We start from the raw sequence: 27502 nt of genomic DNA on the forward strand, positions 1-27502 counted from the left end.
AACTTGAAATTTGGAATGATGGTTGACAGTGTGGTCTAGTTAGGGGTTAGACGTCCAGGGCACCCTGGACTTGAGGAAAGTGAGCTAATAACAAGCTACATTGTGCTTTATAGACTTATTCCATTAGTTCCTAAAGGGCAAAACCTTTGGCCCTACTTTAGTAGGGGTCAAGCATTGAGCGGGGGTATGTGAGCCATGTTTTTGAAGTGTGAATGCAATCACCAAAAGTAAAAAGCTACCATTAGGCTATAAATGAACTAGACCATGGTTGCATGAGCGTGAGTATACACAATGAGGCTGTAAAGGTGGACAAGTCGGTGTGATGACTTTTAGTAGTCTCATTTAGCCACTTGTTAGCAACCGCCTCTTTTAAGACACATAAAAGCTTCAAAATTCATGAGTGGGATATTTACTGATGTATTTTATATCATAGAACCAAACGTTAAAAATTAAGGTCTTGTGTTAACCATAGACCTTATTTCAGGCTTCTAACTAAAAATCAATTAAAAAAACCCATTGACTTCCAGACCATGGAACCGTAAATGCTAAAATACTGACTCATTGGGTTTTAGGACTCATTCCTGCAGCACTCTATTTTGAGATGTGGAAGGAGACTTTTCCAGGAAGACCTGTTTACTCAGAGCTTAGTCATAGGACAGAATAGGTGGAGCATTTCACTTGTCGAAGGGGCAAGTCCATACCTGCTCTGTACCTGATTGTTATCTTACACCATGGGAGTCGAGTGTTGTTTTCAGGAATTTAATACAGCAGCTCAAATGTCATTTTCGGCACTTTAATTGATTTTTTAAAAATTATTATTTGTATTACTTAAATGTATTTCTTTACATAGTTTTCTCATCAGATGTCTTTATGTCTGAGATTTGGCAGATGTGATTGTATGGAAAATGTTTACTGATGTAGTCTGTTGCACAACTGTAGGCATAATGTATAGTGGCTGTGGAAATTTTATAACCTCTGACTAAAGTGAATTCTTACCTCATAGCAAATAAAAGTTACATTATGGCATTGAGCAACCATTGTTTTAATACATTCCATAAGACAAGGAATCCTCATACAACGGTGTCAAGCAACACGTGACGCATGTCTCAATTTCCGCTCGTTACATGTATACAGTCTTTTCAGGAAACAACTTAGTTAGATTAAGGCAACAAAACTTGTGATTGTGGTTTGGGTTCAAATAACTCCAGAAGTGGTGTTACTTAAGTGCGGAAATTACGTGACAAATAAATAAATATTGACTTCTAGTTTCACATAGGGTACAAACACCGGTCTTCTGGGCGAAAGTCCAGTGTTTTTTGACCCTCCCATCCTACCTGACCTCCACCCTACGGGGTGTTTTTCACTCTTTATACTTCCTGCTTCACCATTACCTGGATTACATCTGGGCTGATTTCATGGGATATATACAAATTACAAGGCATTACTTTTTGTAGGTATACAGTAGCTATGAACGATATATGAGAACAGCCTGCATAAGACTATGGAGAAATATTTTTTAGTGTATGCATGTTTTTATGAAGCCTAATCCATTTGACCAACCCTCCAGTCACATTCCTCGCCCTGCCTGTGTGTGATGACTTGCAAGTTCTGGCCAAACAAGCATCATCACTAGTATTTGTGCCCAAGTACCAGCATGCCCAAAGAGCTCCTCGTTTAACCAAATATGGCCATGTAAGACAAAACACTCCTGTAGTGTTTTCCTTGATGTTGCCTCATCATTTTTCTTGAGGTGAGATAAAAAAAACAGCTTTCATTCTTCACATTACTACCCTCAGCCACATTAACATTAAAGTACCACACAGTCACATGTATAAACACGGATTGTAGACACCCAGATTTTTCTGTCTGTGTGTCTCCATAGTTTGCATTCCTTTATTGTCTCTCATGGCACTTAAAATGCTAATTTTAATGGTGTTTTTTTTTTATATAGTCACTCACCACCTTGGTAATTTACTGTAATGTTTCTGCATTAGTGACCCACTGTAAATAGTTCATTACTAGCTGATTGGAAATAATTTCACAGCCCCACGGCTCTCTGTCTGCCTTGTTTTCTTCTTTTATCTCCATGTTGTCAGACCAGCTGCAATAATATCAGCGATCCCATCTACAGCCAAAGCCCACAACCCTGCTTGTTTTTAATTCTCCTGCTGCGGACATTGTTGCTTCAGTGATGGCTATTAAAATGTGTCAGCTAAGCTCTTGGCATTTTACAGGAAATTTGTATTTTAACCTTGTACAGAACTGGTGCCCTCATAATGTTTTTTGCTCTAAATTGTTTTGGAATTAATTTATTTCTTTTAAAATGCTTCGAGCATGCTAACATTTGCTAACACAAAGTACAACTGAGGCTGATGGGAATGTCATTAGTTTTGAATGTATTTGGTCATAAATGAAAGTATTGGACACCTTAAAAATTTGACCTGATGGAGGCGTTAGATGAAAAGTCATTGGCCCACCAAAGTTGTTAGAATTCATCCTCTGGGCACTATGGAACAAAAACACCGACACATCTCCGACAGTATGATAATAATACACTTTGCGTGCCTAGTCTGTAGTCTGTAGCCTATAGATAAGAGATATTTCAATAAAATGCAGTTGTACCGACAGAATACAGTAGAGCACAGAGGCCATTTCCATGTTGCGAGGCAGACAAGCGCTCGTGTCTGCCTGTCTATTCACATGAGGAGCACAGAGACCCCACTGATCCAAGCGGGACGTCAGTTGAGTAGGCGAGCCTTCAATGTGGCCCAGGATGCATTTGCATACACACTGCTAAAAGAATGTGGCCATATGTGGCCCAGACCACCTCTGAATGTGGTCTGATTGATCGGATCTCAATGCGTCCTCAATGTGTCTTGAGGTGTTCACACCTGTACTTAGAACTATCCACTTGTGATCCGATCACTCAGGACACATGTTAATACCAGGTCGGAACAGGGCCTATAGGTATCTGCACCCAATTTCATGGCAAACCATCCATTAGTTGTCAAGACATTTTACTAAAAAACAAAAATGTCAACCTTATTGTGGTGTTGGAGGAAAAGCCAGGGGATCACCAAAGTCATTATGATCCATCCTCTGGCAATTATGAATGTCTATATAAAATTTTGTGCAGATCAATCAAGTAGATGTTGAGGTATTTCAGTCTGAAATAGAGACATATCGCAAGCATGGTTAAATATGGAAGGATGAATTACATTTTAGGCAGAAATGTTGTTTATTTAATTTAAGTGGCATCTTATTGGCTTTTACTTTATATCAGTGTCATGTAACTTACATTTACATAGAGCAATAAATTACAGGCTTGCTTCATTCAAATAGACAATTGTTACTGTTCTGAAATTGGAATCAAACATCTTCCTGCCATGAAATACACATGACTTTCTTCTACATATTGTAATTTCATGTCGTCTCAGTGAATATCATTTGTATCTAATGATTCTAAGATTCTAACTTTAGAAAGAAGCACTGCACTTTCTAACCATAGTTTTAGAATAATAGCTAAGTGTTCCCCCTTGATAATAGAATATATATATATATATATATAAAGATGATTATATATGTGTATATGTGATAAAAATGAAGTTCACTAGGGGTAGGACCTTTTAATTGTTTACTTCTGCTTACTCCTTTTCGAAAATCCAATATTTATTTATTTGTGTAGTTTATTTTGCTGTATATGTTTACTGTTCATTTTATTGTTTATAGATAGACAAACTTTGTCTATCACAAAGTAACAGAAATGTTCCTTTGACAGGGCTCAACATCAAACAGTGTAAAATGAAAACACATTTGAAAAACATACACACACACACACACGTTGGAAAAATAGGACTAAAACTACTACTACTATACTTGTTTTGTTTTCTTGTTACATGTTCGAAATAAATATATCTGATCTGATTATTTTTAGGAACTTGTCAGGACTGAAAAACACATTAGTGGTAAAGTATAATCCTCCAAATCCATTTGGGATAAAGGCAGCAGAGATAAGAAAGCTTTACCTTCAGAGTTCTTTTTTGACCAGATAGACTGTTCAGTTATCAACAACTGATAATGGAGTAGTTTGACATATCTCTCATGAATGCCACCATTGTCTTTCAGAAACTATATTATGGCCTTTTTGTTTTTCATCATCCTGTGGAGACTGTCTCTACTGGGGAGCTGGCAGGGGCAAAGTTCACTGGGTTTGGGCAACTGGAAAGCTGATCTCCTGCCCTGGCAGCGGGTGTCGGAAGTAGAAGAAAATAGCAAGGAAAGGCTTTGCCCTCTGGGTCATAAGTCATCTAAAATGGTGTGACCCAGCAGCTGGACCAGCTAGTCTCCATTTTGTGTCTCTGGGCAACACAAGTGAGGATAGCATTAGAGGGTCAGCGGGAGGCTCCCAGTAATCCACTTCATCACATGGGTTGTATTGTGTTTTCGACAGGCTCTGGCTTGACTCAAGTATCACAAAACAGACCATGTTATCAGTTTTTATCAGCTTTTGAGGGCAGCCAGCTCTTTTTCTTAGAAATGACCTCACTGTACGGTGAGGGCTATTTAGTGCCTTAGAAATCTTCTTGTATTCTTGGTGCTTTTTAGCAAACTTGTATGATTCTTATTATGCAACGGCATAAAACAATTGGCCACACTGGTGATGATTTAGATGTGTCCTAGTACAGAGGGTGCCTTCTGGTTCAATCAGTAAATGTGTGTTCTATATTTGCACTTAATTTAGGTCAATTTGTAGAGATTTGTTTTTATTTTGAGATGAGTTTTCCGTTATTCTGTGTAATGGAAGCCCAATTTATGCACATTTACTGAAAAGGTCGCAGGCTTTAATGCTTTTATAGGCAAACACGATGGGTACTAGTTTGTAATTTGTGTGTCCCTGGTCTCAAAGCATTGCTGTCAACACAATTTGACTCTTCTCACAAAGTGAATTAGTAATACATATATTTTTTTTAATCCACAGATACTGTACCTTAGTATCCAATATTTAGATTAAATATTGTATCAAAGTACCCTTAGTCACCCAGCATGTTGTCACATTATTGAACAACGTTATTATTTTTCCTGTCAGTATCAAGGTCACGAGTTGTCTTGGCAGCCGCTCCCGAGTAGAACATATTGAGACAGAGAGGCCATGAATGGGAGTGTAGCGACTCCAGTCCACTTGGTTTTTCGGCTCATCTCTTTCGTTGGCTTCAAATCCAACATTTTGCCATATTGCCGCAGTTTTTTGTTTTCTTTGAGACTAACTCCGTCTCTCTGTCTCGTCACCCCAAAAAGACATGAGCTTTTTAGTAAACAAACACAACACAATCTTCCTCCCACCTTTGCCCCTTAATCTTGCCTCAGCTCTGCAGTAAATTGCCTCGGCCTGTCAGACACTAGTGGCTGCGTTAGTCCCTTTATAAACAAACATATTATTATGTTAATCACATTGTTTTATTGCTTTCTAAAGCAATACCAGTCGGATTTAGCACCGTGACGCCATCAGCAAAGGTTGCTGATAGGGGTGTAAGAAAATATTGAAAATATATGAAAAAATATATATATATATATATTGTGTTTTGTGATACTGTATCTCATAAAATCAAACTGGTTTAAGCTCGAACACCGGACCGGACCGGATGAATTTGCTTCTAACCCTCTTGACGGCATATAGTGGTTTTGACATTCAGGTATTGACAATGCAAAGAGATGAGAGACTATCTTGTATAGACAAATCAACAGTGAAGACGACCAGTGGTCACCCTTTTCTCTCAGTGATACAAATAGACTTTAGTAAATTGGACCTGTCATTTTTCTGTACACCACCAGAGGGCGTGTCTGTCTGTGTGTCCTCTTGCATCCAGCCCACACTCTGCCCAGCAAGAGTGGTCCTGTGTTTAGCAGCTACCCAGATATGCAGCGAGTGCCTCGTTTACATACCAAAAACAGAGCGTCTCTTTACCCTTGACACCTGGCCTGAACCATCAGTGGGGGTTTGACCCCAATCCAAGAGGGGCTTTCACTCTGAAGCATCAATTTACCTGTCCCGTAACGACAGATTGGCTGCAAGCATGCCATATCTTGTCACTTTCTCACCTCTCCACTTGTTCTTTTACACATTTGTTAATCTCTCTCTCTTTCTCTCCTCCTCCACCCTTTCTGTCTCAGCCCCTGAGGGGTTTCACTTACACTCTACATGCCCAGACAGTTGCACAGCTCACCACTTCATGCACAGGTCTATCGTCACAGATTAGACGGGGGGGTGTATTAGGGTGTGTGGAGGTGTAAAACTGCTACTGCTAACAGCAGTCCCAGAAAAACCCTGCTGATTGTTGTGAGAGGGTGACAGTAGGACTGGGTGGAGAGAGAACATTGTCCTTAAAAATCTTCTTCATCCCACTGAATTAATAATAGCTGCTCTACTATTCATCGGTTATTTTAGGAATGACTGACTGAAAATTAAATATGTTTTTATAGACAATCAAACAGGATACACTTGTTTTTTAATTGATAGCTGCTCTGGCAAGCATTTTGTTCCTGCGTTGTTTATTTAAATCCTCTTCTTGGGTAACAGCTGAGACTCATGTAAATTTCTACAGATTTCTGTGGCACAGTTTCTGGTATTTGAGTTCTCTTCTCATTAACACTGGTGCAGATAGAGTTTTGGCTTTTCACTGCCAGGGTATATTGCACCAATAAATCAGCTTGTCACTGAGATACTCAGACAGCACGCAGCTATTTTAATATCACAAACAGGTATCTCTGGGGATACATGATAAAAATACTAACAGATGATTGGTGTCATGTTTGGGCCTGTTCATGAACTACAAGTAAAGATTGTATGCTTAGTATTGAAAAGTGATATGGGTCGTCAGAACGTCTCATTTTCTCACTTGTAGTTAGTTTGAACTGGTTTCAGTTAATTGGTTTTTGTGTGGTATTGGTATGTCTACCTCTTAAATGATCAAATAAGCCAGAACGCACATCATAAGTTGTAGTTATTCAGATAAACTGCTAATTAGGGAAAATTTGGTGCAGACATTCATGCCCCACTTAGGATAAAACTAGCGCCACCATCAGGTTAAAACTCTTATTTGTCCAATACTTTGGTTTATGACCAAATGCCTACAAAACTGTCCTTCCCATCATCCTCAGCTGTACTTTGAGTTTAATGCTAATTAGTAGGGCTGTCAACGTTAACGCCAAATAACGCATTAACGCAAATTTGTTTTAACGCCACTAATTTCTTTAACGCATTAACACAACTTGCAATTTTTTATTAACCTCTTAAAACTCTTATTATATTTATTGCTTCTATCACTATTTCACACTGTGAACACAGATGATAATGCTGTGCTAACAGAGGCTAACAGATATACACATACAGACAAATGCTCTGATGTTTTACAGTAGGAGGATAAAAATGACAAGATTTGACTTAATTTAGATCATAATAGCATGCTCTGTCATTTGTATTTCTGAGAATCCAAATTAAGTAGTTTGGTGTGCAATGCATCATCTCACCAAAATAGGCATTTAAAACTGCAGTGGTTAGAATTGAAGCAAATATAATTTAAAAAAAGTTTTGGTCACTATATCCTGACAGTAGTGCATGAGACAGGTAATCTGAAAAAAATCATGTGCCTCTGTGTGCTCCTAATGGCATCTGCAAGATTTCACAGACCGGAGGAAAACAACCAATCAGAGCTGAGCTGGAGCCTGCCGTCTCTGAGCAGCTGTCAATCACTCACAAACTCCGATCAAACAGTTACACTAGGCAGCTCTGATCAGATATGAATCAATATTCTGTTACTGTAATGCCTATTTCTCGCCTGCGATTTTTCAAGTCCGTCTTAATACAACAGTCATATGCTTGTATGGTTTAAAGATTTCTTTAGTCGATTAGTAATTTTTCATGCCTTTTTCATAGTGGATGATTTATTTCTAAACTTATGAGCACATCTCTGGTAAACAAGATTTAAAGTGGTGCTTTTGTATGATTCTTTGTGGAGGAGGAACTCAGTTTTACAGATTTGACAATTAAATTAAATCGTACATGAGTGTTAGTCGACTAAGAATTTTTTTGGTCGAGGACTTTTTTTAGTCTTTAGTTAAACTTTTTAGTATGAAACTCCATCTTTGCTTTTCATCGGACAGCGTTTCCTTGCTGAGCTGCTGTGGAGGTAATTTTGTGTTAAAAACACAGTAAATTTGGAAGATAATGACCGATTGACTGAAGCCTCATATTGGCTTCAGATTCATTTTTGAATGCATTTTTTGCACAGGACCAGGACTTTTTTTCTTCCTCTCTTACATTGCAACCACGCTTAGATCCTTCCTTAACGGCCAGTATGAACAGGAGTGAGTCCAGTAACCAACAACTGAACTTGTACTTCAGTCAACTTGGGTTTCATCCCTAATTTAAAGTACTTATAGGAAAGAGATGAATTACTGCAAATGGTCTGTACTTCCAGATACCTATCCACCTTGCCCCTCAAAGGTCAAAGTTTTACATTTCATGACATAATGTCTCTCCACAGATGTCTCCTGCAATCATGAGCATCCCCATGATCACATTCTTATAAAACACTTCAGTAACTGCCGTTTGGCATTGGACACCACTATCACTTGACACATTGGCATAGAGCTTTATGTTTTGGTCTTGGCTTCGGTCTGTTATCAGATGACCAGTTAGATATTTCCTGCTGGTGATTTCATCTGTGAGGACATCAGAGACTCATTAGTCTGGCCAGGGGCTGAGAGGGGCAGGAAACTGAGGTGTTGGAAAGAATTACAGTCTGGAGACAGTGATGGAAAACCTGAACTGAAGATGACAGCAGCCTCTAACTGACACCCAGAATAATCTGTGTGGACAGGTAGAAGCCTGAACTGGCTCATCCAGTGTCAGGTGATGTTTTGTCCTCAAGGTCACTGTGTTAAAATAGAAACTTTAGGTAATGTGTTTGTTTCAGTTGCACGCAACCAGGGTGAACATTGTTTCAGCACCAACAGTACAGTATACGATGCAATGTAATCAGGGGACTCTAAAAGTCCAAGTCAGTTTGTGTCCTTTTTTCCTCCATAGCGCCAGCGTTTGTGCACAAATTGAGCATATTACAAATATTATTTTACTTCTGTGCATTGAACGGCTCCTCTCCTTTTTGTAGCCACTCTAGCGGTGTGGTCCTTGGGATGGTAACGTTAGCTGGTCGGTCAGTCAACGACTTTGGTAGAGACTGAAATATCTCAACAATTTCAAAATTTGGTCCAGATAGTCATGGTCCCCAGAGGATGAATCCTGACCATAATGAGGTTGACTTTTTTGGGGGGGTTGAGTGAAATATCTGCACAACTATTGGATGGATTGCCATGAAATTTTGTTCACACATTCATGTCCCTCTCAGGATGAATTATAATACTTTGGTAATTCCTTAAGTTTTCATCCAGCACCATCATCAATACATTGGTTTATGGATAAAAATACTTGCAAAATCAATAACATTCCCATCAGCCTCAGCTCTGAACTTTTTTTGACTCAGATTTTATGCATATGGTGGTGTGTTCTTTATATTATGACAGTTTTCCTAAAACTACATTTAGAAAATCGCAATATATCGCCCATATATTGAATCATAACCTCTGTATCATGATAGGTATCATATCGCCAGATTCTTGCCAATACACAGCCCTCATGCAAACACACAAAACTATGGTGTTGATCATTGTAAACATTGTACTGTTCCTGCTAAACATCTTAACACGTAAGCATTGTCATTGTGACCATGTTAGCATGCAGATGTTAGCATTTAGCTCAAAGCACAGCTTCACAGTGCAGCTAGCGTGGCTGTAGACTCTTATGTTGACTAAAAGATATTAGTCAGTTCCCAGTGCTATTTAACAACATAACTATGCCAACGATGCTGTGACCTTTTAAGGGTCAAATTACAAATTGCGATCATTATCTGTGCAGCGTTATTTGTTCAGTGCACAATGAAATAAAAACATGCTAAAAGAAACATCTTATGTAGATATTTGTATCTAACTTTGAAATGCGTAAAAAGACCAAAGTAGCAGTCAAAAACAAAGAAATGTTGAATAAAAATGCTACATATGATGCAATATTTTGGTTTTAATAAACATAAACATAAAAATAAACATGACATGGAGCAAAAATTGGTAAATCTTTTAGAGCTACCTTTTTAAAGCTACAAAAATTAAAAGCTGTAAATATTTGGTGAAATTTTAAGCTTACAAAAATCATAACGTACATATATTGCAAAAGAAAAGAAAATATCTGCATTATATTTTCGGGTTGTCCGTCCATCCTTACGTACATACGTACACACACCCATTCTCGTGAACGCATAATTTTCCCTGGGAGGTATTTCTTCAAATTTGGCACAAACGTCCACTTGTACTCAAGTTTGAACTGATTAGATTTTGGTGGTGAAATGTCAAGGTCACTGTGACCTCAGCAAAACACATTTTTGTCCATAACTCAAGAATTCCTTTGCTAATTACTAATACAATTATTACAATTTCATAAAAATGTCTAATAGGATAAAATGATGTAGTAATGACATTTTGGACAGACATGGACGTAAACTGCAACTTGACTGATTGGCGGAGGCATACAGCCAAGAGGCAGTAATTTTAGTTTTACAATATCTTTTATCCCTACACACACACCTCAGATTAAATATCGTTGAGCTCAGTAATTTAAAATAAACTCGACGCACATTCATCTGCTTGAATTTACTGTCATTATTCCAGCGTGTAAAGTAAAGCAGGGAGATTACATTGACATCATATTGACGTCATGACATGAAACTGGATATCGTCATGTGTTCTCGTCATCGTCTTTCCTGGTCTTAAAGGCTGCAGTCAAGTGATTCAAGTTTGGATAATTTGATGATCATTTTATGAAGGCATCGATAATCAATATCACTTTAAAACATCAAGTTATACTTTAATAAAACCTATCGTGATATTTGATTGTGTCAGTAAGTGAGTGAGTGCTTCAGTGGAAACTTACTTGCCAGTAGCCCTATCATTAACTAATACATTAACAGATTCCCGAACAAATACACACACACGCACCAGCACACCCATGTGAGATATTTACGTGACCGATGTCCAGCATGCTGCGTGGCTAGGTGCCATTTTGGCGCCTTTGTCTCTATGCTAGGCTGAGCAGCTTTCGTAAGTTGACACCTACTTCTTCATATGACATGTCATGCGGAGGAGGTCTTTTTGCATGTTTGTGGATATGGTGCCGCTCTGTTAACGCCAGTCTGGCAGCGGACGGTAACTTGAGGCCGCAAGGAGCTGATGCAGTGTGTAAATTAAACGGGTCCTTGGGTTGCTGTCTCTGTACCTTTTTTTTTTTTTTTTTTTTTTTTTTCTTGTGATGTTTTACCTAATAAAAGTGAAGGTTGTGCTTTTGCAGTGTTTGTGGGTATTAGTGTAAGTGAAGAGGCAGAGTAGTTTTTGGTGCAGCTGCAGTCTCAGACTGATGGTTGTAAAAAGTCTGACATCTAACCTCGCTACCGTGCAGCTCGGGATCAGGGGGCTTTGGAGCCACACCACCCTCTTTAGATGGATGGGTTAACAGCAGCTCTTGGCCCTGTAATGTCCTGTGAGGGTCAGTGCCAAGACCACTTCAAATGTGCAAAGCATAATCCCCCTCTGACATTAATATTTTCAGATGGAGGCAAGCAGGGAGCATGGTGGTGGGGGGGTGGCAATGTAAGCAAGGTCTTTTTGGCTGGCCTTGTTTCATGCTGGCAGTGGTGATAGACACTAAAGCCATTACTCACGGTGCAGGCATGTCCAGAATGTATTCTTAGCCCCTGTCTTCCTATCAGTCACTACAGAAAGGTTGGAGGGTCAAAAAATAAAGAGGTAACCAGTCTACAGGGCTGTCTGCACCACCGCTGTTTACCAGGGAGGGGGTGATATTTTAAACCTGGGAGAGCTCACATATTTACCCCACTGAGCCTGACTGACTTGCCATTTGGTGGGGTGAAGACGCTGGAGATCACTCATAGACGAGAGGCAAAGAGAGAAGCTCTTTACTTGTAGTAGCTTTCAGCTTTTATAGATAGAAAACAATCCAGAGAACAAGAGGAAGAATATCAAAACAGAAGAAGAGTTGAACAGAAGGTTTGAGGATAAAGGCGAGAACAGAGGAGGAGGCACTTGGGGGAGGCGAGAGGGAGCCAGGCTGAGCTGACTTTCCCCCCAGAGGAGGAGTTGCAGTTGCCGGCCAGGGCAGGTCCCAGGGCTGGCAGGGCTGGCCCTACTGCTTCTCCACCTCCATTCCTTCCTCCTCTTTACTCCTCCTTCTCCTCCCTTTAACCATCAACCAAACTGCTGTGCAGTGATGAACTTACAGGCAGAGCCCGTGAGCAACGCAGGAATGCTTAGAAAATCCTGCCAAATAAACTTCTCTGCCTCAAGTGAGGGAAACTCCAGAGGTTGAGCCTTCCATTAGAGGACCTCCGCTGCGGTTAGAGACTGTCACCCTTCTGTCTTCTCATCCTTTTTTTGTTGCACTCACTGGTTGAGTGCACTGAGAGACAGAGGGGATTTTTTTATACACTTTTTTTTCTCAGTTTTTGCTTTTGTAAACCGGAACCGTGGCATCTTTTTCAGTAGCACGGGTCAAGGACCAGCTCCACTCACCCAAGATGAGTCGCTGGCTGAAATGCACCTCCATGCACTTTGTAGGTATTCATTGGGTACAGTTTGTCACCATAATCTATTCATATGATTGTTGTTATGTTCTCATGCTTTTGTTTACAAATTGAATTACCTAAAAGTTAACAAAGGTTAATGCAGTGAAGGAATTCTTCTTGAGGCAAATTGAGACAATTATCATCGGTGGATTAATTTGGTGACTCATTCATTGCTTCACAACTATTGTACATGTTGTCAAAGTGTTGTATGTTTGGTTTAATTATTCTCTTATTATTTAGTTTCAGTGCGTTGCTGCTGTGTGCATACAAATGGCATGTGTTTGAAACTCAGTTAAGGTTTCATTTGTGCCTGTGTTCTCTGTTCATTTTTGACCTCCAGTATACTTAAAGTGTGCTTCCCGGAAGCCTTAAAGTACTCTATTCCCATGCTTTGTAGCTATCACTCATGGGGGGGCGGGTTAGTGAAACTGCAGCACAGCACATTCTTGGCACATTCTGCATCATGTCTATTATTGTACTACAAATGGACGCATTACATTACCAGTATGTCTGTTGTTGTTTCTGTGTCCGAAATGTTCTTTGTTGCTTCATATGCATGTGTCACTGTTGCATTCATCAGTCAAATTACAGGTAGTACACTCTACTTTTAAACTAAAGTAGGTATTCGTTGAGCTATTTGGTTTGGGAAATACTGTCAAACCTACTGTATATCTGATAGTTCACTGTCTTTATTGTCAGAACACAGACTGGAACAAGTATGATGATCGGCTGATGAAGGCCGTGGAACGGAGCGAGGTGGACAAGGTGGCTGCTGTTCTCAGCAAGAAGGGCATCATCCCCACCAAGCTCGACGTGGAAGGACGCTCAGCGTGAGTAAACATGAACACACAAACACACACACACATACACACACACACACACATCCATGGTCAGTATGTTGACACACATAGTTTTCTCTTGATTGTTACTATCTACTATGCCCTTTTTAAATATTTCCCAATCTAAAAATGCTGAGCATCACAAATTCCAAACATTGTTGTGGTCTCCCCTCCACATTCCCAGCCCTGTTTCCCAGATAAAGCGTCCATAGATGGGGATTTCATCAGAATTAGGTCACTCTTACTCAAAAATAGTTCTACCTCTTGCCTCCAAGTCTCCCTGCATGACCCTAGGAAAAAAAACTAAAAACAATCCCGTCCCCTCACAAATATCCCGTGGCTACGGAGACCCTGGTGCACATTTCAACCTTAACACCTCACCCAGCTGCCCTGCATTTGCAGTTGCATATTATTATGTGTCCATTTTTATATCCAGTACTTTCTCTCTTGGTGTCCATCTGACTGGAGGTCAGTGTGGGAGCTGGTATAAAGAATGCTTGTGGCCGCTGAAGGCTTGACCACATTGGCTGGAGGGCTGTTTATGTAGTCCCCACAGGAAATGACTCCCTGTACATACAGATCCGATCGACTGTGGTGCTTGCAACACCGAGTAATATGTTTTGGCCCAGCTGCAGGCTATTATCAGGATCAGTTGACATCTTGAAGGACCATGTTTTGTATGGTAGGGTTTTTTCCGTGGGAACCTCAGGTTTTGAGCTGGATTTACACCCTTCACAAAGTTTCATTAGAAGAAGAGAAAGATGGGACAGAAAGAAATGGAAGGTGTAAGGAGAAAAGTAGGTCAACTAGGGCTGTGAATTTGCAAGAATCTGGCGATACGATACTTTTCATGATACAGGGGTATATTCAGATATATTGTGATATTGTAAGCAAGGCGATATATTTTGATTTTCTTTTTTCAAATCTAATTTTAGGAAAACTGTCATAGTATAAAGACATACCTCCATATGTATAATATGTGAAATGGCTCCTATGGGGACTAACATCATTACACATGAATACAATTGGGCTCATTGGATCCACAAGTCATAGCCAATTTATGTAATTCCAAGACTGTTTAGGGATCCCAGTATGCAGAAATATTATAATACACCATTTTAAAATAAATAAAAATAACACATTTGTAGTGCATGCAAAAATTACTTGTTTTTTGCCCGAAACTGCATGTGATTATAATAAAGTGGGCATGTCTGTAAAGGGGAGACTCGTGGGTACCAATATTGAATCCATTTTCATTCACATATTGAGGTCAGAGGTCAAGGAACCCGATTGAAAATGGCCATGCTAGTTTTTCCTCTCCAAAATTGAACATAACTTTGGAGCGTTATTTAACCTCCTCCATGACATGCAAGTATAACATAGTTGGTACCAATGGATTCCTTAGGTTTTTAATACCAGTATCTTCTCTCTAGCTTTAAAACTGAGCCCAGTACAACCTCCGAAAGACAGAATAACAGCCGGGTCCACCGGCGGGCCGTCTTATTTTTAAGAGTTTAATTGAAAATCGATACAGCATTTTAGAGAATCTATACAGTATCGCAAAACATAATATCGCGATACTCATTTGTATCGATATTTTCTTATACCCCTACGGTCAACCCAACTGAAATATGTACAATGGATTCTCTAACGCTGCATGATCATCCAAGACCACAGACGTTCCAGGTATCTCATACAGACCTTTGTTTTGGTCCTATTAATGATCCTAATAGCATAATGGAAAACAATGCATTGAGCTGTTTAAAAAAGGCAAGTACTTTGTTTTATTGCTAAATGTAACCAGATTCCAACACCAGCATTTTGGGAGGCCCGGCCGGCGCCGTCAGTTTAATCCTAGATATATGAAGAAGTCTCTGGTCTCTGGCCCGTGCTTCAGGTTTATTTTGATAAAGGCTTTGTTAAAGCATAAAACTATGGAGCCACAGATCCCAGAAGCAAAGGTGCTGAGTATTTTCAGCAGTGTGTGAAATTCTCCCATGGCACCATTGCACAGACAATGATTGTATACATGAATGCTTGTAAATAAACATAATTATAATACACACAACCTGATAAATGCCTGGTCTCATAATAAGGTGCTAGAATTTGTCAGAACTAAATTCAGTGACTGCAGACATTGTTGTACACAAACACAGTCACGCTCATCATTTAGTGTTCCCCTGCAGGGAGGACAGACCACAGCTAGTTAACTATAAAATCAACACATTGAACATTTATGGAAAGAGGTCACGCGTTTGCTAAGTCTACCCAACTAAATCTACCCAACAGAAGTGAACCACAGTCGCAACTCAGCAAGTCTGCTTATAGTTCAGTGGGCCACACACAGACCAACACGTGTCCATGGCTCTCTGGCCTCTGCAAAAGCCAGCAAAGGAATGTTGAATAGCGATGTCTTGTAATCATGGACCTCTGTGGGGAAACTAATTACAAACTGTTATTTTTTCCTTAAAGGAACAGTGTCTAACACTTCAGGGTCTATCTATTAGCAGAAATGAAATATAATATTCATAACTTTGTTTTCATTAGTGTATAATCACCTAAAACTAAGAATCGTTGCGTTTCCGTTAGCTTAGAATGAGCCCTTCATATCTACATAGGGGTCGGGTCCTCTTCACAGAGTCTGCCATGTTGCCATGCTGCCCAGAACGGCCTAACCAAACACTGGCTCTAGAGAGAGCCTTTCACGTTTCTACGTAACCTGAAGGCCACCGTAGTTTTCCGACACAATTGTGAAACTGTGGTAACGTGAGCTGCAGAGTGCAAAACTGTGGTATCAACAGCCGTCATCTGACTTCCGTTGCTCCAAAAGTAGTGTTATTATGGTAAGGATGACCTCTGAGCGAGGTGAACGCATTACCACGGTGTTTCACTTGGCAGCTCACGTTACCGCAGTCATGGAAAGGGAGGAGTGAGCGGAGGGGTACTCAGTTTGTTGCACTCTGCAACCACACCACCAGATGTTGCCAAATCCTACACACTGTAACTTTAAAGCAGCATGCCTACAATCCTGTTTTTGGCCACCTGACAGAATTAAGTCCTATTAGTTGTGCTTGTGTGTTTTCCACTAACCCCTAAGTAAAATATATGGGTCTTTAGCTTGCTAAATGTTTAGTTTTCTTCACCGCCTAGTTGCTGACCTTTTGTTGTTTGGTGCTGAGGTAGCATACAGTGGGTCAATCAAAGCTTATTTTCTGAAAACAGTACAGCAGAATTTGGTGATGAGTCGGTTTGGGTTCATCGTGAGTGACCACTTTCATAATACACATGAAAAATGAATAATGCAGCTTTAAAAGTTAATCTGGCGACCAAACAGGGAAGTCTAGCTTTGATATTATGAATGTTGTGGCTTCTTCTCACTGGCATGTAAATGCATCGGAAGAGTTGCAGACTTCTTAAAACAATGTGCAGCAATGACTGAGCAAGCCTGACAAAAATAATTCAGTAGTATTTGAAGCTGCAGCAGCCACAGTGTTTTGACTGCTGTGCCTTTAGAGACACACATTATCGTACACTGTATATGGTTCAGCTACCAGCATATACTCTCTGGTTTACTATTCCCTTTCCACTCTCTAAAAATAGCAACCATATCCTGTCGACTGTGTCAACCTGAAAACCGCCCAAGGAGCAGGTGTGGCGATGAAATAACATGTGCTCTCTTAAAGCCAGACCCATTAGTCTCTAAAATTCATTTTACTGAGGTCTCCAGCTGGGTCAGCAGTATATATCTCCACAATTAAATGCAGTCAATTCTTTGTGTTCGTCCCACATTTAGCTGTTTTGTTGTTTTTATTCACAGTCTGAGCTGTGCCGACCACAGTTATTAACTTTTTATGGAGAACTATTTTAGTGGATTTAAGTCTCCTTAAGTCAAATCTATCTGTGTTAGATTTTCTTGCATATAGTCATAATGTTGTTGCAAATAATGATTTTCAGTGTAAAACATCTTAGTAGCTGTTAGTGGCACTCAATGTCACACGACTCATCGTTCTTTATTCATCACAAAGTTGAGAGGAAATCCATCACCCCCAGTTCAAGTTTGCAATTCATGATCCTTAGTCCTGCCCCCTTTAGTTACTGTTACTAGGTCGGACAAGCTTGACAAAAAGAAACATACTTCAGAGCAGCACCAAGCAGAGATCATAATAACAAAATCAGACAGAATCATGCAGGTTCCCCAAAAACTCCTTCAGCTCAGATCTCCAGCAGCTACCTGCAGTCGGAGCTCCGGCAGTAGGTGTAGAGCTCTGCGCCCGGCAGCAGCGGCTCCTCCTCCAGCCAGGTGCAGAGTTTCGCCTCGCTGCTCCACCGGTCCCCGCTGGGAGCCAACACTGGCACCACAATCCAGAGGTTTTCTAAAGGGAATCTGGTGTATGGATGCACCGATATCGGGCCGATACAGACTCAAATAGCTGGATCGGATATTGGTGACAATGGGGCCAATCTATTAAAATTCAATTCTATGTTTTTATAACATATACATTATATACTGGAATTAAATTTGCACCTATTTGTTGCTTCATTAAATGGTTTACACCTGAATTGTAATTCCTGTTCATTTTGAAGATTTTTTTTACCATGTTGTTGGTGTACGATTTATTAATAATAATAAATAACAAATCACTAAATTTATGTTATTTCATCTATGTATTTATTTGTTACATTTTGTTTTACAAAGATAGGAAGGCAATGTTTAAGTCAAGCCTGATGTTGCCTTACACATAAAAGAATGATCGGTATCAGATCGGTACTCGGTATTGGACAATCCCCAAAGACCAGGTATCGCTATCGGTATCGAGACTGAAAATGTCGGATCGGTGCATCCCTACTCTGGTGCCCGGAAACACTACCGCTTTTGTCCACAGGGACCGCCATAATCAATACAAAATGAAAGTTCCTCGTAGTAACTGTGACTATATACAATGTAATGTGTCTGTGAACATTGTGACAACAATGTAATGTGACTTACATAGTAATGTTATTTAAGCTCGCTCAACTGTTATTGGAGCACAGAGCAAAAAGGGGTGGGACTTAGGAAGGGTCAATTATGTATTTTTGACTCAGTTCAGAAGCATTCCTCCAGTTACCTTCTAAAAAATGCGGTGGCTCATGAACTTGGCGAGTCCCATCACTTATACCCCCCTAACTTGGATAGCTCCGGTCTGTTTGCCCCGAGAGGTCAGGACCCTCCACTGCTCCCCAGAGAACCAGCGTCTCCTGGCCATCAACACGGCTTTTAATACCCGTGGCAGTGTTGAGGTGACAGCCTAGCTGTCTCCTTGGCAGATACCTCGGGGTTAGTGTATAAACAGGTCCATGCAGCTTGATGGGTGACGGACTGAGATTGGTTTACACACAAGTGCTCTCCAGGCCTTCATGGCTGCTGACGACAGCGCTGCTGAGGGTTAAAGCAGAGAAGAGGAGCAGGAATGTTTCCAGGCAAAAGTGACAATTACAGACATGTTGGCAAACACATGCACTGGTAAACTGCTTATTGAGAAGGCAATTAACAAGGGAATATGCAAACTTTGTGGCAATTAAATATGAATACAAATTTGACGAGACAAATTGCATTTCAAGGTTCATTTAGTAGCTGGTCTGGGGCTTTCAATTGATTCACATGATCCTCATTAGCAGATGGAGTTTGACCATTTGTCATGGGAGTGTGGATATTCAAATTTCCCCTTTTTTTTTGATCGTTTTATGGACTTCTCGTCCATGATTGATTGATTGATTGATTGATTTTATTTATGGATTATCATGTTAAAGTGAAAACACTTAATTCCAACATGGTCCCAAGATGTTAGAAAACAAAGAAAACACACAGAAGCACAAGATAGTCAACATGAAAACTAGACAAAATCAATCCTGAAATCCAAAAACATGTCAACAAAAAAATAACTCCCAAAACAAAAAACAAGGACAACTTAAATAACAATATCATTTCAAATTTCACTATAAATCTGTTACCCTGTTACAACGAAAAGCCCTAACCTGACTTTTAACCATGTTGGCTTAAAAGTTGAGTTTCAAGGTCTCAGCTGCTGTTTCCAAGTTCAAAAATGAACTCTAAAAACACATGAATAAAAACATTTAGGGCAGCGTCACCTGACTGATAACTCGTATTGTCTGTTACCATGCAGGCTGTTTAGTTTTATCACATTATGCAAGCTAGATAGTCAACACAGAGGCTAAACTCTCATGAATATTGTCATTCTGCAATTGTAAAATTTTATCAACATTCCTTCAATTTGAATAGTGCCAGAGGTGGTGCCACAGAAAGCAAAAAGAGAGGCTGTAGTTTTGTGCAACCTGTTTTTGCAGGTAATCTTCTTTTGATAGTGCTCACGTATACAGCAGTGAAGCTGATACAGAAGGAAAACATTGTTTGTGTAGCTCCTGGTTGCCTTGGAGTCATGCAGACCCTGAGGTTTCTTGTTATTTGCTTCAAGAATGCTGATCTTGCTGATAGCAAGGAGCCAGGCGTCCGTTTGCAGTCCCTCTCTTGTCCTTAAGTTTCACCCTCACCCCCCTTCTCTTTACACCCTATCACTTTTTCACTTGCCCTTCTCTACTCTGTGCTGTCTACTCTCTGAAATCTCCCTCCGTCTGTTTTCCTCTCTTGATTTTTCCTCCATCTCTCTTCTTGTTTTCCAGGTTTCATCTGGCTGCAACACGAGGACATCTAGAGTGTCTCAATCTCATCCTGGGACACAGTGTTGATGTCACTGCGACTGACGCCACTGGTGAGTTCAGGTTGGATGAAAGCAGTACCCTGGAGCTGTAGTTATATACTTTTATGTGTTTCTAATATTGCGTCCATTGTCATTATATTAATAAGGGTAGACTTAAAGGGATAGTTCAGGTGTTTTGAAGTGGGGTTGTATGAGATACTTATCCATAGTCAGTGTATTACCTACAGTAGATGACGGTCAGCACGCCCCCAGGTTGGACAAGCAGACAGGAGTTACTGCACAGAACCAAAGCAATGTACTGCTGTGGACGGGGCCGACGGCAAAACATATTTTAGCCACCTAAAAAAAATCAATGTCATTTTTTTGTATGTTATATTTAAAATATTTTCTCCTCTTTACCTTGCCGTTAGACAGCCCTTTCCAAAGAGGAACTGAAGCCATTGTATCTATCTATGCTCTCGCCAAAGCAACCAGACTCATTTGAAAAAAACAGTAATTTTACCTTGCAGAACATGCGGGTTGCTGGTCTACCGCTGCCTCGATCGGTTTGTTGCTTTGTGTTATTGTGTGACTTTGGTGAATCCGAACTATCCAATAAAACAAGAAAACTAACCAATCGAGACAGCGGTAGACCAGCAACTCACATGTTCTGTGACGAAAAATTACTGTTTTCTTCAATGGGAGTCTGGTTGCTTTGGCGAGAGCATAGATGACAGCTTCAGTTCCCTGTCGGAAACATAGAACTGTCTGACGGCAAGGTAAACCGGTGAAAATATTCTAAATATAGCGTACACTTTAATTGATATTGATTTTTTTGGGTGAGCCTTTCTTTTAGGTGGCTAAAATACGTTTTGTTGCCGTCCCCGTCCACAGCAGTATATTGCTTTGGTTCCGTGCAGTAACTCCTGTCTGCTTCTCCAAACTAGGGGCGAGCAGACCGCCATCTACTGTAAGTAATACACTGACTATGGATAAGTACGCCATACAACCCCACTTTAAAACACCCGAACTATCCCTTTAATACTAAAAACACCTTGTAGTATAACACAATACAATTCAACAACACCACAGACATTTGACACTTTACTTAGTAAACAACCAGAGAAGCACTTTTTCTTTGTCAGTGTTTAATTTAAACATGGACCACATACTAAGTCTTTGGCAAGAGTTTGTATATTGCTTTTGCCATGATTTAAAAAAATAAACCACGTTATTATCACATTAGCACATTATACATTAAGGCACTTGTGCCAGACCACGTTTCCCTACTTTTAGGAAGGAGATGAGGATGTGTTAGGCAGAAAATTGCTCTTATTAGTGGTCTGTAATAGCTTAATAGAAGCAGAGTGCTGCTCAGCATTAAAATTATAAATTGGGATGTGAAATTAGTCTGAATAATGACCGAGAGACATGAACTAATCTCATCCCTGCTCTCAGAAGCAATTTAGACAAAAGGTTCAGGCAGCGAGGCAAAGATGGAAGCAACAAATTACAGTTAGGCTGCTCTTGTGGCAATGATGAAGCAGCTTTCTAGTATAATTTGACCTAAAAAAAGAATTCTTGCATGAACATGTTTTCAGTAAAGTTCTGCACTTTGCCACATTTTAAATCTCATCCATTTCAGGGTGCAAATGTTGTAGGTTCTCTTCAAGAATTGCATGACTAACTGACTGATGATATATTGGGTAAAAAATATGTCAATAAAAATGAAGTTATTCAAAATCAACAGTCAGCCAGCAAAGAAAAGAAGTAGTTTAAGAAGTCATTTTTTATACCAGCAACAAATTAAAAGGATCAATACCAAAGTAGAATAATTTGACACTGATTCCACCCTTTAAGATAAGATATTGGAAATGTAACAGCTCCCCAGAAAACTCAATTGGATTTCCCAATGGGGATCTGGTGAGGGTGCAAATCCTTGTCGCTGAACTATCAAATCCTACTGGTTGGTCGGGGAACTACTGAGAAATATTATCGTCACACTGCAGTGACGTGGACTGTGAGGGGATTTTGTCATTCAAAATTGGGTGAATAAGTGCTCTGACACATAAAGAGAAATCCGCTTGATGTAAAATCAGGAACACATTCTGAATTGTGTAATGTATTGTACATAATTTATGTGAAGCTGTGACTCACTAATTGCCTCCTCATTGACTCATTAGGATTAAAACTCATGGTGTCTGCTTTGCCAGCTGAGTCAAGCTCAAAATGATGCACTGATTAATCTCATGGTACTTTAGGTTTGTAGCATCAGCAGAACGATCAACAGAGTGACGTATTCTGGCTGCTTGTCACAGAATAATATTTTAGTTTGGCACTGCAGAGTACAGTGTATTTATTTACGCTTGTGCAGTTTCCCACAGTGCGATTATGGACCTACAACATCTTACAGGCTTGTTCAGTGAAAATTGCACTTTGTGTTTGGCTCTAAACATACATGCAATACATACAGTGCAAACCCTGGATGTGAATGCATTTTTTCTGATTGCTGCGTTTATCACTTTCAGGTAAAAATGCTCTTCATCTGGCCTCAAGAAATGGACATTCACAGTGTGTGCAGAAACTCTTGCAGGTAATGTGCAGTTCCTAGTGTTCCTCTAACTATTTGTATCTGTCTGATATTTACTCCTTTTGAGAAAATGTGCCAAACTACAAGATCAAATCTATTTATGTTTTATAGTTCGTTTAGGTTTTATTTTGTTCAGATTTTTGCTCCTCATGTTAGCATGTTGTGTATTTACACACTCTACTGCAGTCATTCCCAAAGTCTGGGTCGGGACCCACAGGTGGGTCACAGGAGATTTAATTGGGGTCGCCAAATAAATTTGCAGAATTTCTTCTATAGAGTGCTCCAAGAATGAGTCCTAACACCCCGGAAATGAGTTAGCATTTTAGCACTCCCGGTTCCCTCGTCTGGAAGTCAATGGGTTTTTTGAATGGGTTTTCAGTTAGATGCCTCAAATAAGATCTGTGGTTAATACAAGCTGAAGAGATTTTACCGTTTTATTCTACAACATAAAATACATTGATAAATACCTCACTTGTGGATTTTGAAGCCGTTATGTGTCTTAAACAAAGCGGTTGCTAACAAGTGGCTAAAAGAGACTACTAAACGTCATCACGCCGACTCGTCCGCCGTTACAGCCTCGTTGTTGTACCCACGTTTGTGTGACCATGGCGTAGTTCGTTTATAGCCTAACGTTAGCTTTTTACTTCTGGCGATTGCATTCACCCTTCAAAAAAATCATAAAAGAGGTGTTCATTTGTGAAGATTATCTTATGGAACAAAACGTGTAAGTATCATAAACGTTTGTTTGCCATAGAGTTTATTTTCTGCAATAATACAAAACCCAATGGAGAAATCCCATTGGCTTTTTGTCGAGGGAACCAGGGCGATGCTAACTTCCTGGTTGGTCTACAAAAATATGTCATCCCTGGAGCACTCTATTGTCTTTTATTTAACATTTATATCTGCAGTACACCTTTGAGCCACATGAGGGAGCCTGAATGTTCGTATTGTTCTGATAATTGTAGCCCACTTACAACATTGAATCTAATATGAAAAGCTAGCGTACATTCTGTTTGATATACTGAAATGTGAGCCTGTTAACTCGGCCTAGATGCATTTATTTGGTCTAATTTATAAAGTATTTAATGTGTGTATGTTTTCAATAACATGTGCATTAAAAAAAAAATTGGGATTTATCAAACATCTGTCTCTTCAAAATGACTAGTTTACCGATACAAGATAATATAAGGTGATGTGGAAATGGCAGTAAAAATGGTCAGAAACTTTCATTCATGCACAAATATCCTCTTCTCACGATTTATAGATGAGGCCTCTTGTGAATTGGATCGCGATGGTTTGTCATTTTTAAAAAGTGAGTCCCCAGAAAAAAAGTTTGGGAATCACTGCTCCACTGTGTGTATGCCCCACTGAGCAGCTTCCCAGTCACTGGCCAGTCAGAGCAGTTCCCCTCTTTAAATAATTATTGCCAAACAGCTCTGGCAGCTGAGGCCACTCCGTATCGGTCAACAGTAGGCCCTGTTGAGTCACCGTGCCCCACTGGGGGATTTATGTGTTTACAATCAGGGGGCTATCTCTGCAATATTGTGCTCTCACAGCGTCGTAGCCCTTCCCTCCGCCCCCACCTCTCTCATGGCGCTGATCTAACGGAGGTCACGGCTGTTGGAAGGGGGGTTGTCAGCGGTGTTGACAAGCCTACCCTCCTGCAAACCTGCCGTCCATTCTTGGTGCCGTCATCACGCCAGACATAGCAGCTGGACGCCAACACCCACCACCCCCCACCACCTCCACTCTCTCCCTCCGTCAGCCCAAACCCTCAAGGTATAGGATATCCCCCTCCATGCTCCACCGTCAGCCCCACATTGCTGCTCTACTCCCCCCCTCCTCTTCGCTTTGTCATTTGAGCATGCTGCTAATTTTTGGCCCTTGTTGCTAGAGAGAGTTGGGTTTTTTTAGTGGGGGCCAGGGCTCGCTGGCAAGCTTACCCAGCAACATCAGGTCCCTGTTAGCATTGAGTCCTCAAGGCTTTCATAGCAGCCCCTCATCACCACAGTGGTACACTCCAACCAGCTGACTGACTGGGTAGAGATGTCACAAGCATATCAGCACAGCGCCACTTAGCCTAATATGACCTGCCTGCTGTTGCCTCTCAGGTTCCACCGCCAACCAGTGGATATAAATGATTGTATTCTATTGAAACATATTTAAACCATTATTTAAAATAAGTAGTAACACCCAAAGGTAGATTTGTGATATAACAACTAGTGGTCTTTCCTCTAGGGCTGTCAATCGACTAAAATATTTAATCACGATTAATCACATGAATGTCCATAGTTAATTGGGATTAATCGCAAATTAATCACATTTTTTTTATCTGATCAAAATGTACCTTAAAGGGAAATTTATTTAATAGAGTATTTAATACTCTTATCAACATGGAAGAGGGCAAATATGCTTAATTTATGCAAATGTATGTATATATTTATTACTAGAAATCAAGTAACAACACAAAACAATGACAAATATTTTCCAGAAACCCTCACAGGTACTGCATTTAGCATAAAAAATATGCTCAAATCATAACATGGCAAACTGCAGCCCAACAGGCAACAACAGTTGTCAGTGTGTCAGTGTGCTGACTTGACTATGACTTGCCCCAAACTGCCTGTGATTATCATAAAGTGGGCATGTCGGTAAAGGGGAGACTTGTGGGTACCCATAGAACCCATTTTAATTCACACATCGTGAGGTCAGAGGTCAAGGGACCCCTTTGAAAATGGCCATACTAGTTTTTCCTCACCAAAACTTAGTGTAAGTTTGGAGCGTTATTTAACCTCCTTCGCGACCAGTTAGTATGACATGGTTGGTACCAATGGATTCTTTAGGTTTTTCTAGTTTCATATGACGCCAGTATCTTCACTCTAGCTTTAAAAAAATACAACCTCTGGAATATCGATTGCATTAATGCGTTAAAGAAATTAGTGGCGTTAAAATGAATTTGTGTTAACCCATTATTATCGCGTTAACTTTGACAGCCCTACTCTCCTCAGTTTGAGTAATTGTCAAAATATAACGTCTTTATGAAATATACCATCACCAACTTGATAGAGTTTTTAATTCAGATTCTTTTTAGTTCTTCTAGCATTGAATAACTGAAAATCCAGACTCGGGTACTCAACAATCAAATCAAGCTAACTTCATTTTCCACTATGATAAAACTTATCATATGACTTGTTGAGTTGGCTACATAAGCTATAATGAAGAGAGCCAACCACTAGTTATACGTGACTCAGCAGCATCATATCCAGTAACTTCATTATTTACGCAGCCCGGGAGTGGCCATAGAGAGGAAAATAAATTTGTGCACACGAGATGTAATTTGTGGCCTCAATTTAATTATATTGTTGCCATGTCAGCATATTGCTGGCGATATAACCCACAACATCTCAATATCCTTGTTATTTACTAACCATAATCCCTCGCAAAGCAACATGTCTTCCCCAAGCTAAAGTAAAGCTGAATTAAAGAGTCTCTAACCACAGCTATCTACAACAAAGGACCAGTGCCGTAAGCAGGCGGCATGAATGACTTGGCCCTGTGCACTGCCAAAATGTATTTAATTATTTAATTTCTGGCCACAAACAAAATGTGTGAACGATTTCATTAAATTGATGTCACGAATTATATCTTGTTGATCATTTTGAAACATCTGTGTTTGAGTGTGTTAGAGTGAACTTTCTCGTGTGGGGCTCTTATATATATACGTATATATATATACGTATATATATATATATATATATATATATATATATACGTATATATATATAATTTATTATAAATGTTGGACTTTTTCAGCACTCGTAAAATATTGTGCTTCACTTGATTTTGTTGTTCAAACTTATGTTTGTTATTTTACAGCACAACAGTCCAGTTGGAAATGTGGACCTACAAGGAAGAACAGCTCTACATGATGCTGGTAAGACTCGACTCGACTCTACTCAACTCTAGTCCTGTAGTATAGGGCTTAGTCTATTCTAAAACTGAGTCTATTCTACTCTAGTCCTGACTCTACTCTAGTCCTGTTGTATAGGGCTTAGTCTATTCTAAAACTGAGTCTATTCTACTCTAGTCCTGACTCTACTCTAGTCCTGTTGTATAGGGCTTAGTCTATTCTAAAACTGACTCTACTCTAGTCCTGTTGTATAGGGCTTAGTCTATTCTAAAACTGACTCTAGTCTACTCTAGTCCTGTAGTATAGGGCTTAGTCTACTCTAATACTGACTCTACTCTACTTTACTCTAGAACTGACTGTACTCTATTCTATTGTACTCTACTCTAGTACTGTAGTATAGGGGTTAGTCTATTCTGATACTGACTCTTCTCTACTCTAGTCCTGTAGTATAGGGGTTGGTCTACTCTAATACTGACTCTACTCTACTTTACTCTAGAACCGACTATACTCTACTCTAGTACTGATTCTACTCTAGTCCTGTAGTATAGTGCTTAGTCTATTTTAAAACTGACTCTACTTTATTCTACTTTACCTTAGTATTATTCAAATGTTTTATTAGGTTTTCAGACTTTTAAAAACAAATAACGACTGTACTCTACTTAATTCTACTTTACCTTAGTAACAACTTTACTGTGTTTAAAATGGATGAAATCCCTGACAGCTCTTTAGCT

The 27502-nt window shown here is 39.8% G+C and overlaps 1 protein-coding gene across 1 annotated transcript in view; it reads left to right on the forward strand.

The window, feature by feature from the left end:
- uacab (uveal autoantigen with coiled-coil domains and ankyrin repeats b) overlaps positions 1–27502 on the forward strand; it is a 60876-nt gene that overhangs the window by 16708 nt on the left and 16666 nt on the right. Inside the window, exons 2-5 of the mRNA XM_037791702.1 lie at positions 13440–13570; positions 20255–20343; positions 22800–22864; positions 26738–26795. Of these exons, the coding sequence (XP_037647630.1) occupies positions 13440–13570; positions 20255–20343; positions 22800–22864; positions 26738–26795 (343 nt within the window). The remainder of the gene's footprint in view (positions 1–13439; positions 13571–20254; positions 20344–22799; positions 22865–26737; positions 26796–27502) is intronic.

The sequence above is a fragment of the Sebastes umbrosus genome, chromosome 2 (genome assembly GCF_015220745.1).
Source record: "Sebastes umbrosus isolate fSebUmb1 chromosome 2, fSebUmb1.pri, whole genome shotgun sequence".
Lineage (NCBI taxonomy): Eukaryota > Metazoa > Chordata > Actinopteri > Perciformes > Sebastidae > Sebastes > Sebastes umbrosus.